A 17,503-nucleotide genomic window follows, 5' to 3' on the forward strand; every position below is an offset into this window, starting at 1 on the left:
CTGAGCAAGGGCCTGCTCAGCCACCTCGAGTTTCAGAGATCAGGTCATCTCTTCCTCGAGTGGCTGCGGAGACTTGTCAGTAATGTGCTCATTGGATTGTGCTATGAAGTCTGAAAGGCTTCATTCTCAGAACTGGATCAGGAAACTGAGAGTAACCATCACTAGCAGTCGAAGATGATGCACTTGCTTATGGGCAAAACACATGTCAACAGGCTCCACGGTAGGCTAAGCTTCCTCCACCACAAATGTGCACCCTGAGACTGCACCAAGACATTGTGAAAGGGAAAGAAAGAAGACTTTCTAAGGACACAGATGGTATGGATGAAACATCATTGTAAAAATGTTATCACGTTAGCAAAAATAAGTTTTCTTTTCACCATCATCAGTGATTGTGCAAGTCTTTGTCTAACTGAAGCTACAACATTTAAGGTACAGAGTCCACCAATCCTTAGCACTACATGATGTTACATGGTTAAATGTGGATAATCCTCTGAGTGCCAGTGAGCTGGGGCATTTCTCCCTCACCCAGCTGCAGTGGTGTGACAATGAAATGCTCACCAGCATGTGCTCAAGTTCAAATCTTGAAAAAATACCCACAGAGGTGCCGGTGTCTAGGCTGGTGGGGCTTAAAGGAGGTTGTCTTGCTTCCTCTGATGCAGCCATGCTGTCTTCCTTAGAGATAGAATCACAGAATTATACGGCATGGAAACAGACCCTTCGGTTCAACTTGTCCATGCTAACCAGATATCCTGAACAGATCTAGCCTCATTTGCCAGCATTTGGCCCATATCCTTCTAAACCATTCCAATTCATGTACCCGTCCAGAAGCCTTTTAAATGTTGTTCCTTGTGCACATCATCCACTATGTGAAAATGTTGCCCCTTAGGTCTCTTTTAAATCTTTCCCCTCTCACCTTAAACGTATGCCCTCTAGTTTTGGACTTCCTTACCCTGGGAAAAAGACCTTGGTCATTCGCCATGCCCCTCATGATTTTATAAACCTCTGTAAGGTCACCCCTCAGGCTCTGACTCTCCAGGGAAAAAAAAGAGAATTAAGGGTTATGGGGAGAAGGCAGGAGAATGGGGTTGAGAAACACATCAGCTACGATTAAATAGTGAAGCAGATTCACTGGTATGAATAACTTATATCTTATGGTCTTATGCATGCTCAGTGATTTACAAGTAATGGATGAGGGTATCCTGTGGCTATCCTGTGGTGCCTGCAGAAGATAAAAGAGAGATTGTGACAGAGATAAATGTTGTGGTGTGTTAATATTAAATGAACCATGGGAATATGGGAGAGTAGCAGAACAATGAACAATGCTTTTTACTTGGTTGCCAACACACTGAAGTTTCAGCATTCCCACAGAAGTGTTCCTGATCTTTATTGGCCAGCACCAATATTCTGTCCTCATAGATGGTCAGGAACCAAATATCCAGCACCCCACTGGCCCTCGCAGCTATTTTCTCCCAGGATGAGAGAAAGGAAGGGACTTAGTGAGATGAAAGTGGATGGCACAGCTACTAGTGCTAGTGCAAATGGGGAACAGTAGTAAGGTGACCTGAATGCACTTAGTAGGCAGTGCAGAGGTCATGCAGGATTAGTAGTGTGGGAGGATGAGGTGGAAAGAAAAATTTATAAAAGGTGTTGCATGCGACCATAAAGAGTGGTAAAAGCACGAGCCCTAGGTGGGAGGTGGGTGCATAACAGATATGGACTATGAGGTTGCAGAGAGCAGATGCTGGCACTTACCTTGGCAGAGCAAAGCGGTCATTGACTTTCTGGCAGCACTGCTGTGCATTTCTCTGAAGAGTGGAGATCACACTATCCCAGGTGGTGACCTAGGACTAGGCTGGCTGTGCGTGATGAAGTGGTTTCCTCTGGTGGTCCTCTGAAAAGAGAAAAGCCCTTACCTGTACCCTGTCCACTGGAACCTCCAGGTGAAGTGGCACCAATTTCCCCTTCTCAGCCATGCCCAGGATGATTGTCTGTAAACACTCAGGGCAGCTCCGGACTTCCAGCCCTTGATTAGGTAAACAGCAGCTTTTTTTATATGGCCCCAGCACTGACAATGCGAGTTTTTCCAGAGTGGCAAGTATTTCCAGCTATGATGGATGGGAGAATTGGGCTAGCATTCGATGAGAGGGGCACCAGAGGAGAATGCAGTTAGTCAATGAGATCTCACAGAGAGAAACCAAGACAATAATGATACTTTGCCAAAATATTATAAGGTTCATGCTATGGTAACAGTTATCTTACGTTGTGATATCTAATATTGGAATATGGAACGTTCTGAAACTGCCCTGCCTGTGGCACTGAAATGAACAGCAAGCAATAGTTTCTTGGCTGCTGCAAGCAGTTGGAGACCAAAGGCAATGTTACTGGGTATTTGCCAGGTCACTGTGACCACTATGTATGGCAAGTGGCCTATTACGTAAGGCTGGCAGACCTTAATTTCTTCAACAAGGCGAAGCTGCAAAAATGGCAAAGCATTGCATTCTCTGTAGCTCAGGGTGTGGTAAATTTGTTATTTTAAGCTTTTTAATTTTTTTATGCTCAGTTTTTCTATTAAAATTAAAATTTTGATATTGTAAGTCCCTTCCTATCGCTCATCTTCAGATGTGTTTTTCAAGTGTTTCTTCTCAGTTAAAGTTCATTCTCTCTTAAACCAAAATCTAACAGTGTGAAGGCAACAAATCACTCATGTTGCAAATGGCATGCATCCCATCACAGAAGTAGATTTTGGAGATCCTTCAGTTTTTTTTTGAGGATTTTTGTTAAAAGATGATTCTGGTGAGTGGTGCATTTAAAACAAAAACATCCTGAAAATCTCATGACTTACTTAAGCTCATTGCTTGGACCTATTCAGGGAAATCACATGATTGGGTTCATTTTTTTTTTGTTGCTGTCTGGGCTTATGGCTGTTTGACTTTCATATGGAGTTTTTTTTTGGATGTCATTTAGGTCACAGCCTATTGTGAGAAAGAAGCTCTGCAACTCAGTGTTTGCTCTTCTAAAAAACCCTGTGCCGAGTGTGATATGAAAACTAAAATCTTGATCCATCTGGTCTCTGGAAAAGGCTCTGAAAGAGTTCTTTTTGAAGAGTCCTAAATGGACAATGTCTGCAAGGATCGCAGAAACAACTGCCTGTGTTTGGTGTCACCCATGTACATGTGCTATAACACTGACTGAAAATCATCTTGAACATGAGGCAGCACAGTGGCTCAGTGCTCGGGACCTGGGTTCGATTCCACCCTCAGCTGACCCTCAGTCTGTGTAGAGTTTGCACATTCTCCCCTTATCTGCATGGGTTTCCTCTGGGTTCTCCAGTTTCCTCCCACAGTCCAACGATGTGCAGGCTAAGTGGATTAGGTGAAATGCAGGATAATGTGATAGGGTAGGGAGATGGGTCTGAGTGGAATGCTTTTTGGGGGTTAGCTTGGACTCAATGGGCTGAATGGCCTGGTTCCACACTGTAGGGATTCTATGATTGCATACTTCATCTTTCTTTCTCTTTTAGAATCAACTATTATTGGTCAGTGATAACAGTGTGGAGTTGGAGGAACACCGCAGGCCAGGCAGCATCAGAGGAGCAGGAAAGTTGATGTTTCAGGTTGGGATTCTTCTTCAGAAATGGGTGAGGGTGAAGGGAGCTGAGAAATAAATAGAGAGAGGAGGGGTGGGGCTGGGGAAGGTAGGTGGGATGGTTATAGGTGAGTGCAGGTAGGCAGTGGTGGGGATTGGTCCACTGAGGTCTTTCCAGAGGGAGGAGGATAACTTCTTCAAGGTAGGCATCTGTAGAAGAGGTTTCGCAGTGGCGTTCTAACTCACTCACAGATAGTGAGAACTGCCGATGCTGGAGTCAGAGATAACACAGTATGGAGCTGGACGAACACAAGAGGCCAGGCAGCAGCAGAGGAGCAGGAAAGTTGACATTTCAGGTCGGGACCCTTCTTCAGAAACAGGGAAGAGGGAAGGGAGCTGAGAAATAAATAGAGAGAGGAGGGGTGTTTCGCCCCTAAATCAGTGTCTGCGGAGAAACCATTATTATTTTCTCTATACGTTGCTTGTATGAGTGTGTTAGGTTATTTAAAGGGGTAAATATTTATACTATCATATTGCATTGTATCTTTGCTGAATAATTTATGTCTTAAAATAAAGCATTACATTCACCCCTTGTTATACACGAATCCGTATAAGGTTGGCCCTAAACCCGATATTATTTTCCTAAAATTGACAAGTCCTAACTTATCACGCAGTCTTCCAAGGTAGAGAGGGGGTGTCTGTTATGACGCTAGCCACATTTTGTGTTATCAGTGGGAAGACCATGCCTCCACCTTCTGTGAATATTAAGAGTTTGGTGTAATTTTGTCATTTATAAAAGAAATATGGTTGGTGGAACTGTTTTGTTTTGAATTTAAATCATGCAAGATAGACAATTGGCAACATTGATAGCTGGATACATCACTTAAATATGTTTTGTGACCTGTGGGATAGTGGGACTAGAGACATTGCACTTATCCAACATCCACTGTAACACAGATTAATGCACTTTTCAATTAGATGTATAGTAACATGGCGTTGGACTCCAACTCCATGCAGCAATCAAAAAACTAATGCTTGCCATTCATTTCAGTGCCATGGGCACAGAGTTTCAGAATCTCCCATGCTGCCAAAAACTAGGTTATCACAACGTAAGGGAACTTACTAAGGGTTGAATCTTACCATATTTTGATGACAAGGGTGCATGACTTTGTCTTACATCTCAGGCATAGGCAAAGGCAAACAATTAATTTCAGTAGCCAGAAGTAATCCATAATATTCTTTAAAAAACTTAGTAGCTTTTCATACTTTATTCAGAAAATATTATGTTACCAATTCACTATCCTGAATGTACAATAGAGCTACCTTTTTAGATTTCCTATTCATTACATAGACATCAATACATCTTTTTATCTGGAGACTGTGAAACAAAATCATTGCATAAACAAATAAATGTTATTGGTCCAAACTGAACTGTTTCTTATTTATCAGTGACTACTTTAAACCAGCAGCTGTGGCACTGGCTTGTTGGTGCAGAGGTCTGATTTGGGCCCTCTTGTGGTGCAAAGGTAGTGTCCCTACCCCTGGACCAAGAGGCCCTGGTTCAAGTTCCACCTGCTTACAGAGGTGTGTAATAACATCTTTGAAAAGGTTGGTTGGAAAAATAGGTTAAATTTTTTTAAAAATTAAACCACAGGTCATCAATAAACTATTCAGGATATTATTTTCAATACTTATCAAGCGTGGAATTACTTCCTCATCAACAGCGCTAATTAGAACGCAGTTTGTTGATACAATAGCTCCTAGTTCATTTCTGTTAACATTTCTCAATTGACCCAGATCTAATTTCTACTGTGGGAAATGAACTGTAGCAAGCTTTTCTTTCTGACCAAGGGAATGATATAGCAACACTTCCTTCCTTTTAAGTGTGTTCACATTAGGAATTCTTACTAGATTTAAATTTCCTACAAAAAGCTGTGAGAATAGGACATTCATACTGATATTTATATTTGAAATGAATGAGACAAATTAAAATCCCAGTCAATCAAATGGAACTGTGTATCTTTTTCAGAGCAAAATATACGCAACGTTTTGATCTAAACTGATTGAATTCTATTCATCCTTACATTATTCTGATATTTCCATGTTTCCTTTTCTGTAAGACAGCAGAGAGGAAACAAATACAGAAATATCAAACTTTCAGCCAGTTCTGAGCAGTTATCAGCTTCATGCACAGCCATACTGTACTTGCATAAACTGGGCATTTAAGTGACTGTAATTTTCCAATAGGTTGCAGTCAAACTCCAGCTATTATATTTGATTTTGGCTAAAAGCCTTGCATTGGTTTATAAATGCCATCTACTGGAGGTAAAATGCAATTTCAACAAATTAAATAGAAAATGAGCAGGAGCAGAGCATTCAGCCCCTCAAGCCTGCTCCGCCATTCAATATGATCACCCACTTTCTCCTCATACCTTTTCATCCCTTTACTCCAAGAACTATATTAATCTTGTGGTTGGTTGGCTCGCCGAGCTGATTCGTTGTTTTTCCGCAAACGTTTCATTACCCTGCTGGGTAACATCATCAGTGCAGCCTCCAATGAAGCGCTGTTGTGTTTTCTCGTCTGTTATTTGAACTCTGGCGTCTGTTGAGCTGGATTACCTCACTTCCGGTTCTCCTTCGCAGTGGAGTGTATATGGGGTCGAGCTCTATGTTTTTGTTGATGGCTTTCTTTGTGGAGTACCAGGCTTCTAGGAATTCCCGTGCTTGTCTCTGCTTTGCATGTTCCAGGATCTTGGTGTTGTCCCAGTCAAATTGGTGGTTCTCCTTATCTATGTGGATGGAGATGAGTGAGTATTGGTTGTGTCGTTTTGCAGTCAATTGATGTTTGTGTACCCTTGTTGTTAATTTCCTTCCTGTTTGTCCGATGTAGTGTTTGTCGTAGTCTCTGCAGGGGATCTTGTATATGACACTGATCCTGTCCATAGTTGGTAGTGGGTCTTCGGTTCGGGTGAGCAGTTGCCCTAGGGTTGGTGCACTCATCACGCTACTTTACATCAGGAACACATCTGAACTGACCTTAAGACTCCTACCACCACTGGGCATCAGAGTAGCACACAAACCCACATCAGTCCTACGACAGACATAGTAGGAACTGCCGATGCTGGAGAATCTGAGATAACAAGAGCTGGATGAACACAGCAGGCCAAGCAGCATCAGAGGAGCAGGAAAGTTGACGTTTTGGGTCTAGACCCTTCTTCCAGCTCTACATCTTGTTATCTCAACCCTACAACAACTGCTCACATGAACCAAAGACCCACTACCCACTATAGACAAGATCAAAGTCTCTACAGTGAATCTTGTATTTGACAGTGACAAATACTGCATCAGACAAACAGGAAGGAAATTAACAACAAGGGTACACGAACATCAATTAGCTGCAAAAAGTCACAACCAATACTCACTCATCTCCATCCACATGGATAAGGAGAACCACCAATTCGACTGGGACAACACCAAGATCCTGGGACAAGCAAAGCTGAGACAAGCACGGGAATTCCTAGATGCCTGGTACTCCACGAAGAAAGCCATCAACAAACACAAAGAACTCGACACCATATACACTCCACTGGAAAACCAGAAATGAGGTAATCCAGCTCAATGGACTCCAGAGTTCAAATAACAGGCAAGAAAACACAACAGCGCTTCATTGGAGGCTACAATTATGTTAGCCAGTAGGGTAATGAAATGTCTGTGGAAAAACAACGAACCAGTTCGGCGAGCCAACCAACCACAACATCCACAACCCGAGCTACAAATCTACTCTATAACTATATCTATCTTTTACTTGAAAATATTCAATGCTCTGGGCTTAATAATTTCCTGTGACTGAAAAGTCCACAGGCTCACCAGTCTCTGGGTGAAGGAATTTCTTTTCATCTCAGTCTGAAATACAATACAACAGTGTGTTCATATAAGAGCTTTATTAAAGTGAACTCAAGATGCCTATCTCCAGGACATATGCCTTGTGTTAGAGGTCACATGATGACAGTGAACTTGGACAGAATTTACACGATTGCCTTTCAAGCCAAGCAATTATCATGTAAGGACCATAGATTTAACTGCATTTGCAATTGTAGACTCCAAACATTGGTGCTTCCAAAGCTCTGCATATCTATTTCTTTTCGTCTCAGTCTGAAATGCCCTACCCCATAGCCTTATAATTTTGAACTGGAAGGTTCTGATCCTGTACAATGTTGAAATAGATATGCAGAGCTTTGGAAGCACCGATGTTTGGAGTCTACAGTTGCAAATACAGTTAAATCTATGGTCCTTACATGATAATTGCTTGGCTTGAAAGGCAATCGTGTAAATTCTGTCCAAGTTCACTGTCACCATGTGACATCAAACACAAGGCATATGTCCTGGAGATAGACATCTTGAGTTCACTTTAATAAAGCTCTTATATGAACACACAGTTGTATTGTACGCCCGAAACATGGCATCAGAAGAGGCACAGAGATCAGAGGGAATTCCAACAGCACGTACTCTGGAGAGCGTTAGAATCACTGATATTGGTGAAGTCATGTTGCCGAGTTCTGACGCTTTTGCTTCAATTATTATAGAGGTCACATGGCTACAGCAGAGTGTGATATTCCCCTTTTATACAAAAAAAAGAGAAAAAGTAAGAATATGTATATTTTATGTACATCATGTATATTTTAGTTACCCAAATTCCAACTATATACAAGTACTCTTCTCACACATTAGCATCTGTTTGTTATTTCAGATAGTCTCACTTTGTCCACTTATTGAATGCATAGCTCGCATGATCTTTAAAGTATTTTTATAGAAAGATGGTGCACAAGCAGTTTGGTGGTTTTGCTCCAACCTTTCTTGGTTGTAATGATGCGCTCTCTGGTTCGCTTTCAAAATCTTTTGACCTGATACTACTGATTTACTTTGTTGTCTTAGATACATCTTTTCTTCAGTTGCATTAGCTATATCCAACAAGACATTCTTTTCATCTTGTGACTTCAGCATTAAGATTCCTTTGAGTTCCCACAGTCGAATCCTCTCTGTCTTGCACTGTTTCTTTGTCTGTTTGTTCATCAATATATTCTGCAATAGAAAGTAAATCCTTTTTGTGTGTTTAGGCCTATTGGTTTGATATTTGAGAAAACAAGAGCAAGACATTAGAGATGCCAGAAATATGATATTAAAAACAGAAATACTCAGCAGATCAAACAGCATCTGTGGTAAGGAACAGAGTTAATATTCCAAGTCAAAACTACTGAGAATGTGTTCGTAAATGTGTCCTTTAAAATAAGATTAGCAAATTTCCTTCATTCCGACTCAACATGATTCAATGCACTTCTCCTCAATGGTAAGCAAAACAATTCCAATATATATCTGGAGCATACGTCGCCTGAGAGGCAATGGGTGGATAGAAAGGGGTGACAACAGAAAAGAAAAATTGTCGTAATCCTACACAGCTCTTTCTCCCTAGAGCTATTTAACCCAAGGGTCACCACATCTTAGACAAGGAGATGGGTTGAGAAGGAGGTTCCTTCATAGTGACCTCAGCCAGTGCAGGAATTGAACCCACACAGTTGCCATCACTCTGCATTACAAACCAGCCATCCAAGGTATAGAACTAAATGACAAGGGTGAATCCTAAAGTGGAGAGTTCAAAACTAGGAGACATATTTTTAAGGTCAGAGGAGAAAGATTTAAAAAGATCATGAGGGGCAACTTTTTTTACACAGTGGTTCATGTGTGGCATGAAGTGTTAGACAAAGTGGTGGATGCAGGTACAGTTACAACGTTTAAAAGACATTTGGAAAAGTTCATGAATAGTAAAGGTTTGGAGGAATATTTGCCAAGCACAGGCAGCTGGGACTAGTTTAGTTTAGGAACATGATCAGCATGGACTAGTAGGACCAAAGGGTCTGTTTCCATGCTTTCTGACTTTATGACTCTATAACTGAATGTCAGGCACTGTGTAGAGTGGCTGTCCCATTACAATACTGCCTATGTCGAGCCACGACTGAAACAAATTTTCTCATTCCCTCCAATTTAGCATTACCTCCCTCTACCACTGTTTGGTTTAAATATATGCTGTGGTAGTATCCCTTTATCTGAGGAAGAAGGCACAGGTTCAATTCCAACTGTTTGAGGGTAGTATTATAACACATCTAAACAGGTTGACTAAGAATATCTAAGTAAACATACTTTTTTTTTAAAAACTCCAATATAAATGGAATAATGTAAATACAAATTTTTATTGAGGGAAAGTAAAGGACTTATTTGTAATTGACCTGTTCAGACGGGACTTGAACCCTTATCTCACCTCCACCTATCTTCTCCTCTATCCATCTTCAATCTGCCTCCCCCTCTCTCCCTATTTATTTCAGAACCCCCTTCCCCTCTCCCATTTCTGAAGAAGGGTCTAGGCCGGAAACATCAGCCTTCCTGCTCCTCTGATGCTGCTTGGCCTGCTGTGTTCATCCAGCTCTACACCTTGTTAGCTTAGTGCCTTAAACTGACAAGCTTTCCTGAGTTGAGTTATTTCAAATCAACCTGTTCTGCACCACTAAAGCAGGGGAGTCTTGAACGGTGTAGACGTGAAATGTCAGCTTTCCTGCTCCTCTGATGCTACCTGGCCTACTGTGTTCATCCAGCTCTACACCTTGTTATCTCTAAGTTTTGAACTGATACTTTTGAGGCCACAGGTTGGGTCACTGCCGCTGCACCACAAGACCCCAGCTACTAGCTCATATTTTCTAATCAACCTGTTCAGAGATGTTGTGAAGCATCTCTGATGTAGGTGGGACTTGTACCCTCCTGGCCCAGAGCTAGGGACACCACAAATGCACATAAGAGGCCATAAAGCTTGAATAATTATTTGTAAGAGAAACCAGATATAACTGCCACAAAACCATACACTGATTTCAGATCCAGCTATCAATAGATAGCGAGAACACAAAACAAATGATTTATTTGTAAGTTTGAATTGTACACTCCAAAAACCAACACAGGGAATGCTGAGCACGTGATCTAACCAGTTACATTCTTCCTGCTCCTGGCGATAGCACGCAATGACGCGCCAGTTACGCGATGACGTTAGCAGCGTCGTTGCCGTGGCGACGACGTTGTATCGGCTCGGCCGGTGTGTCCGTGTTGGTGAGTTTGTGTGCTCACATAGCCCGTAGCAACTGGAGATCTAATGCCTTATATATGAGCTACTCGGTCAATCAGTCAATGACAGCGATCCAACGGGTCCTGAAATGTGGTAATATTGAAAAACGCAGCTCCCGGGCGGCGGTGACGTTTTTCTCAAACTCTCCCACTGATCCTCCAACTGACTGCAGCACTGCGCCTGCGCCGTCCCAGGTTCTGCTCTGGCTCAGGACAATTCAAAGGGCGACAGCTCCATAGAAGGGGATCAGGTGAAGCCTTGAGTGGCCAGCTCAATAATCCTAAATCTACACATATCACTGTACCTTACAAACAACTGTTGTTTGGGATAGCTGCCTGGTATTTTGTCATCATTAAAGTCTAACACTTCCCACTTTTTTGCCAGCCCTGGATGAATTTTTGGTGTTTCTCCTGGGAGTCAAAGGCAATGCCTTTTGTTTTCCCAATGTTTATTTGGAAAACCTTTTGGCTTATCCCGACCTGGATATTGAAGAAGGAGCATAATGAAGAGAGGTGGGGGCAAGATAAATCTGGGTGTTACAAGTGTATATGGGGAATTTACTTTTTGGATGGCACTACACGGGGGATCACATGCAGACGTGAATAATCATCGAGACAAGATTAGATCCTTAAAGAACTCCAGGGTCGACAATGAGGGAAGAGAAGTTGTCACAGTAAAATATTTGACAATGATTCAATGGATGAGAATGAAACCAGACAAAAATGGCTTCATTCAGTTAGAGGATGAAAGAGGTGGTGTAGATGATTGAATCGAAGGCTGCAGTTAAATAGAAAAGGATGATGAGGGCAATTATAGCTGGGACTGATTTGTGAATTTAATAAACTAAGGTCAGAAACCGATCCAGCTTAGTCCGTTTTCTCAGGAATAAGGTGACAGTGGAACATTGCTACTTTGCTGTATGATAGTTAACAAGAGTAAACAGGAACTTGTGCAAACAATGTATCGTAATGTTAAAACATATTAGTTAACAAAGTCTTCCGAAGTATGATTGACGACTATAAATAGAAAATTTTCTTCTTGGAATTTTTTTTATATTTTGTGCTGTTTACTTTGCAAATATGGTTTGTTTTCTTTTTAAGTTTGTTTTCTCCTCAATGTCTATTGTATTAACTCACTTAGCTAATTTCTTACATGCGTAACACCACAATAACAATCCATTTCATTCAATGCCTTACATCCAGCAGATGGCGCTTTGGGGCTTTTTTGTGTGACGACAATACTTTTTTTCGCCTGACCAGGAGAATTAACTGAAGTTATGGAGTCGTAGAGCACGGAAACACACCCTTTAGCCCAGTTTGTCTATGCTGACCAGACGTTCCAATCTGACCTAGTCCCATTTGCCAACTTTTGGCCTGTATCCCCCTAAACCCTTCCTATTCATATACCCATGCCTTTTAAATGATGTAGTTGTACCCGCCTCCACTATTTCTTCTGGCAGCTCATTCCATATGTGCACCCTTTGTGTGAAAAAGTTACCCCTCATGTCCTTTTTGAATCTTTCCCCTCTTGTCTTAAACCTATGCCATCTGTTTATGGGCTCTCCCACCATCGGAAAAAGACCTTGGCTATTCACCCTATTCATGCCCCTCAAGATTTTATAAACCTCTTTAAGGTCACCCCTAAACCACCAATGCTCCAGGGAAAAAAAAGCCCCAGCCCACTCAGCCTTTCTTCATAACTCAAACCCTCCAGTCCTGGCAACATCCTTGTAAATCTTTACTGCACCGTCTCAAGTTTAACTACATCTTTCCTATAGAAGGGTGACCAGAATTGTTTGCAGTATTCTAAAAGTGGCCTCACTAATGTCCTGTACAACGGTGGCATGACATCACAACTCCTATACTCAATGTACTGACTAATGAAGGCAAGTGTGCCAAACACCTTCTTCACCAATCTGTCTACCTGTAACTCCAGTTTCAAGGAATTATGCATCTGCCCACTAGGTCTCTTTGTTCAGCAACATTCTCCAGGGTCCTCCCATTAACTATATAAGTCCTGCCCTGGTTTGCCTTACCAAAATGCAACCCCTCACATTTATCTAAATTGAACTCCATCTGCTACTCCTCAGCCCATTGGCCCATTTGTGGTAGGTCACAATGTACTCCGAGATAACCTTCTTCCCTGTCAATTACACCATATATTTTGGCATCATCTGCAAACTTCCTGACCATACCTCCTATATTCACATCCAAATTATTTATATAAATGATGAAAAGCAGTGAACCCAGCTCCGATCCTTGTGGCACACCGCTGGTCACAGGGCTCCAGTCCGAATAACAACCCACTACCACCACCCTCTGTCTCCCATCTTCAAACAAATTTTGTATCTAGTTGGCTAGCTTCCCCTGGTTTCCATGTGATCTAATCTTGCTAACCAGTCTACCATGCAGAACCTCATCAAACACTTTCCTGAAGTCCATATTGAAAACATCTACCACTCTGCCGTCATCAGCCTCTTTGCCAGCTCTTCAAAAAACTCGATCAAGTAAGTGAGAAATGATGTCCCATGCATAAAGCCATGTCGACTATCCCTAATCAGTACTTGCCTTTCCAAATGCATGTAATTCCTGCCCCTCAGAATCCCCTTCAATAACCTACGCCCTACTGATGTAAGGCTCACGGGTCTGTAGTTCCCTGGCTTTTCCTTACAGCCTATCTTAAATAGTGGCACCACGTTAGCCAACCTCCAGTCTTCTGACACCTCACCCGTGGCTGTTGATGATACAAGTAAACAAGGGACCCAGCAATCTCTTCCCTAGCTTCCCACAAAATTCTGGGAAACACCTGATCAAGTCAGCGGATTTATCTACCTTTATATGTGTTAAGACCTCCAGCACCTCCTCTTCTGTAAAATGAACACTTTTCAAGACATCACTATTTATTTCCCCAAATACGCTAGCTTCCATGACCTTCTCCACAGCGAATACTAATGTGAGATATTAATTTAGTATCTCACCCATCTCCTGTAGTTCCACACATAGACAGCTACACTGATCTTTAAGGGGCCCTATTCTCTCCCTAGTTACTCTTTTGTCCTTAATGTACTTATAGAATCTCTTTACATAATGGCGAGTATCATTCCACTTTTATTATATGTAGATACCTCACTGAGTGCCAGGCAATATTCAGAGTCTGGAACTATTTATTTATTGGGGGAGTTTAATTAACTAAGAAGTGCAAGTTTCTGACCTGGTAATCATTATCTCCCTGTATTGCTGAGAGTTGTTTCAACAGTAGGGGTGTAAGCTACTTAATGCAGATATAGAGATAACAAGGTGTAGAGCTGGATGAACACAGCAGGCCAAGCAGCATCATAGGAGCAGGAAGGCTGACGTTTCGGGCCTAGACCCTTCTTCAGAAATGGGGGAGGGGAAGGAGGTTCTGAAATAAATAGGGAGAGAGGGGGAGACGGATAGAAGATGGATAGAGGAGAAGATAGGTGGAGAGGAGACAGACAGGTCAAAGAGGCGGGGATGGAGCCAGTAAAGGTGAGTGTAGGTGGGGAGTTAGGGAGGAGATAGGTCAGTCCAGGGAGGACGGACAGGTCAAGGGGGTGGGATGAGGTTGGTAGGTAGGAGATGGGGATGGGGCTTGAGGTGGGAGGAGGGGATAGGTGGGAAGAAGGACAGGTTAGGGAGGCGGGGACGAGCTGGGCTGGTTTTGGGATGCGGTAGGGGGAGGGGAGATTTTGAAGCTTGTGAAGTCCACATTGATACCATTGGGCTGCAGGTTCCCAAGCGGAATATGAGTTGCTGTTCCTGCAACCTTTGGGTGGCATCATTGTGGCACTGCAGGAGGCCCAGGATGGACATGTCGTCTGAGGAATGGGAGGGGGAGTTGAAATGGTTCGCGACTGGGAGGTGCAGTTGTTTGTTGCGAACCGAGCATAGGTGTTCTGCAAAGCGGTCCCCAAGCCTCCACTTGTTTCCCCGATGTAGAGGAGGCCACAACGGGAACAGCGGGTGCAGTATACCACATTAGCAGATGTGCAGGTGAACATCTGCTTGATGTGGAAAGTCTTCTTGGGGCCTGGGATGGGGGTGAGGGGAGGAGATGTAGGGGCAGGTGTAGCACTCCCTGCAGTTGCAGGGAAAAATGCCGGGTGTGGTGGGGCTGGAGGGGAGTGTGGAGCGGACAAGGGAGTCATGGAGAGAGTGGTCCCTCCGGAAAGCAGATAAGGGTGGGGAGGGAAAAATGTCTTTGGTGGTGGGATCGGATTGCAGATGGCGGAAGTGTTGGAGGATGATGCTTTGGATCCGGAGGTTGGTGGGATAGTACGTGAGGACGAGGGGGATTCTGTTTTGGTTGTTATTGCGGGGAGGGGGTGTGAGGGATGAGTTGCGTGAAATGCGGGAGACACGGTCGAGGGCATTCTCGACCACTGAGGGGGGGAAGTTGCGGTCCTTGAAAAACGAGGACATCTGAGATGTACGGGAGCGGAATGCCTCATCCTGGGAGCGAATGCGGCGGAGGCGAAGGAATTGGGAATGGGGGATGGCATTTTTGCAGGAAGGTAGGTGGGAGGAGGTGTATTCTAGGTAGCTGTGGGAGTCGGTGGGCTTGAAATGGATATCGGTTTCTTGGTGGTTGCCAGAGATGGAAACAGAGAGGTCCAGGAAGGAGAGAGAGGTATTAGAGATGGTCCAGGTGAACTTAAGGTTGGGGTGGAAGGTGTTGGTGAAGTGGATGAACTGTTCGAGCTAATGCAGATATAGGTTGTGGGCTTGTGCCTTTGATTCCCAAGTATCAAGTTCCTGATTTCAGTTACGTTAGTGAAGAAGCAATTTATAATGAAATATAATTTTGAACTTAACCAAAGAATGTAACACTACATAGGGACTGGCATAATTTGTGCAATTTGCAAAGATGCAAGCTTGAGGAAATGAGGTTAAGACCTGGACTTAAATCTGCGGTGAAATTGAAAACCTCTCTCGACAGCCCTAAGAATTTTGGAAGACAAAAGGAAATGCTGGAAAGCTCAGCAGAATTGGCAGAATCTATGCAGAGAGAAAAAGAATTAACATTTTGAGTCTAATATGACTCTTCTTCAAAACTCAGAGTTTTGGATTGCTTTGACTCAGTTCCTAATGGCAATAATTCCTCCATGTTTTGGGAAGAATTATTATTAAATTGTCAATCTTATTCAGAGACTATAAGAGTGACTCATTTAAGAAAAATAATGTAGCACTGGCGCACTGATGATTGGCATGTTTTTAAGCTTGATGTTAAGATACATTGTTAGGACTGTAGTCCTAACTTGAGCAATTAGTATTGGATATAAAGTGTAGAGAAGATGTCCACTGGTTGCATCTTTCACTTTGTACAGAAAGTTTTCCCCATAAAGTAGTGATGAGAAGTAGAATTTGGTCATTGGATTCTAATATATTTCATTCTATACAGAGATTGTTTTTAGATTCCATTACATCTCATGAACAACAGAATCAGTTCTCAGTACATTTATGGATATGATGAAAATCAAAGAACTGAAAGCGAAGCTGTTATGGTTGACATAAAAACATGAACATTTAATACATTCAATACATTTGTTGTTAACTAAGGAGAGAACAGAAAAAATAACATTTCAGGTTTAAACTTCATCAGGATTTATAGAGACTGGACTGTACAATTGAAAAAATTAATGTCATGTGTTTTATGCTTGTTAATTTTATACTGCTATTTATTATGAAAAAAGGCATTGTATGTGGACTGTAGATTACTTGTGTCCAAAATGGAGAAACACGCTGAAATTTAAAGTTATCCAATCTAAGTTATCCAAGTCAAGTTTGGCAAAATGTTTAATTAAAATAGTTTCTAGTACATTAAATAAGTATAAAACTTGCATTCTTTCTTTTCCATGATTTTTAATACTCTTTTTTTCCTTTTTAGCTTTTGAACAAAAATGTATAAGTACAATTAAACTGTATGACTGTGATGTCATGCAGATCATGAATTTTCTGTGTATTCAATGAAGTCACAAAAGTTCTACTTTATACAAGACATCATATATAGTTTTCACATGTGAACTGGCACTTCACCTGCACAATGAATAATCATTAAGATCTTTCTAACATCTTGAATGGAGACAATGGAGAAAAATAGAAATTCTACACAGAGTACGAAGTTGCTTAACCCAGGAGCTCGCACCCAACTGAAAGAGGCACCTGAAGGGCCATTTCCACAGGAAGGAGAGGATTTTCACTTAAATTTATATGACTCATTGGAGTCTGATTCTGACAGCTTAATTCAAGAGAGGCAATATCAACTGGAACTGCAGAATCGCATTCAGGACAATGAAGACATGGTAACTTTAGAAGACACTGAATTTGATACAGATAATGGGGAGGAGGATGGATGGAATCTCTATGACAGTCTGGAGGATGCGGAAGATGAGCATTATGAAGAAAAGATTGAACCGGAGCACAAAGACAATAGCAATATAAGGTAATTCTTACTTTTTGAAAATGTGTGTAGACTTTGTTTCTCCTCAGGGTACCACTCCCAAATTTCTTTTCATTTTTCTACATCATTAGTTATGCCTCACTTGCAGCATTGTAGGCATTTCTGTGCCTCACATTTCAAGAAAGGCCTGAGAACACATCCAGTCAAGATTTCTCAGGATGCTGTAATGGATGGGGGTCTTCAACTATGAGCTGCAATTGAAAATGTTACAACAGGTTCTTGAACAGAGAATGTTACAAGGTAACAAGGTGCAGAGCTGGATGAACACAGCAGGCCAAG

General features: G+C 42.1%; 1 protein-coding gene across 2 annotated transcripts in view; it reads left to right on the top strand.

Moving 5' to 3' along the window:
• The first annotated feature begins 10,689 nt into the window (after nucleotides 1-10,689).
• jhy (junctional cadherin complex regulator) overlaps nucleotides 10,690-17,503 on the top strand; it is an 82,553-nt gene continuing 75,739 nt past the window's right edge. The window contains exons 1-2 of one of the 2 annotated variants that reach the window (XM_048615387.1): nucleotides 10,690-10,728; nucleotides 16,652-17,206. In XM_048615387.1, the coding sequence (XP_048471344.1) occupies nucleotides 16,842-17,206 (365 nt within the window). In that variant the 5' untranslated portion in view covers nucleotides 10,690-10,728; nucleotides 16,652-16,841. Of the gene's footprint in view, nucleotides 10,729-13,182; nucleotides 13,251-16,651; nucleotides 17,207-17,503 lie in introns of those variants that run through there. The other variant, XM_020530724.2, reaches the window with a different exon arrangement.

Source organism: Rhincodon typus, chromosome 32, assembly GCF_021869965.1.
Source record: "Rhincodon typus isolate 14 chromosome 32, sRhiTyp1.1, whole genome shotgun sequence".
Classification (NCBI taxonomy): domain Eukaryota; kingdom Metazoa; phylum Chordata; class Chondrichthyes; order Orectolobiformes; family Rhincodontidae; genus Rhincodon; species Rhincodon typus.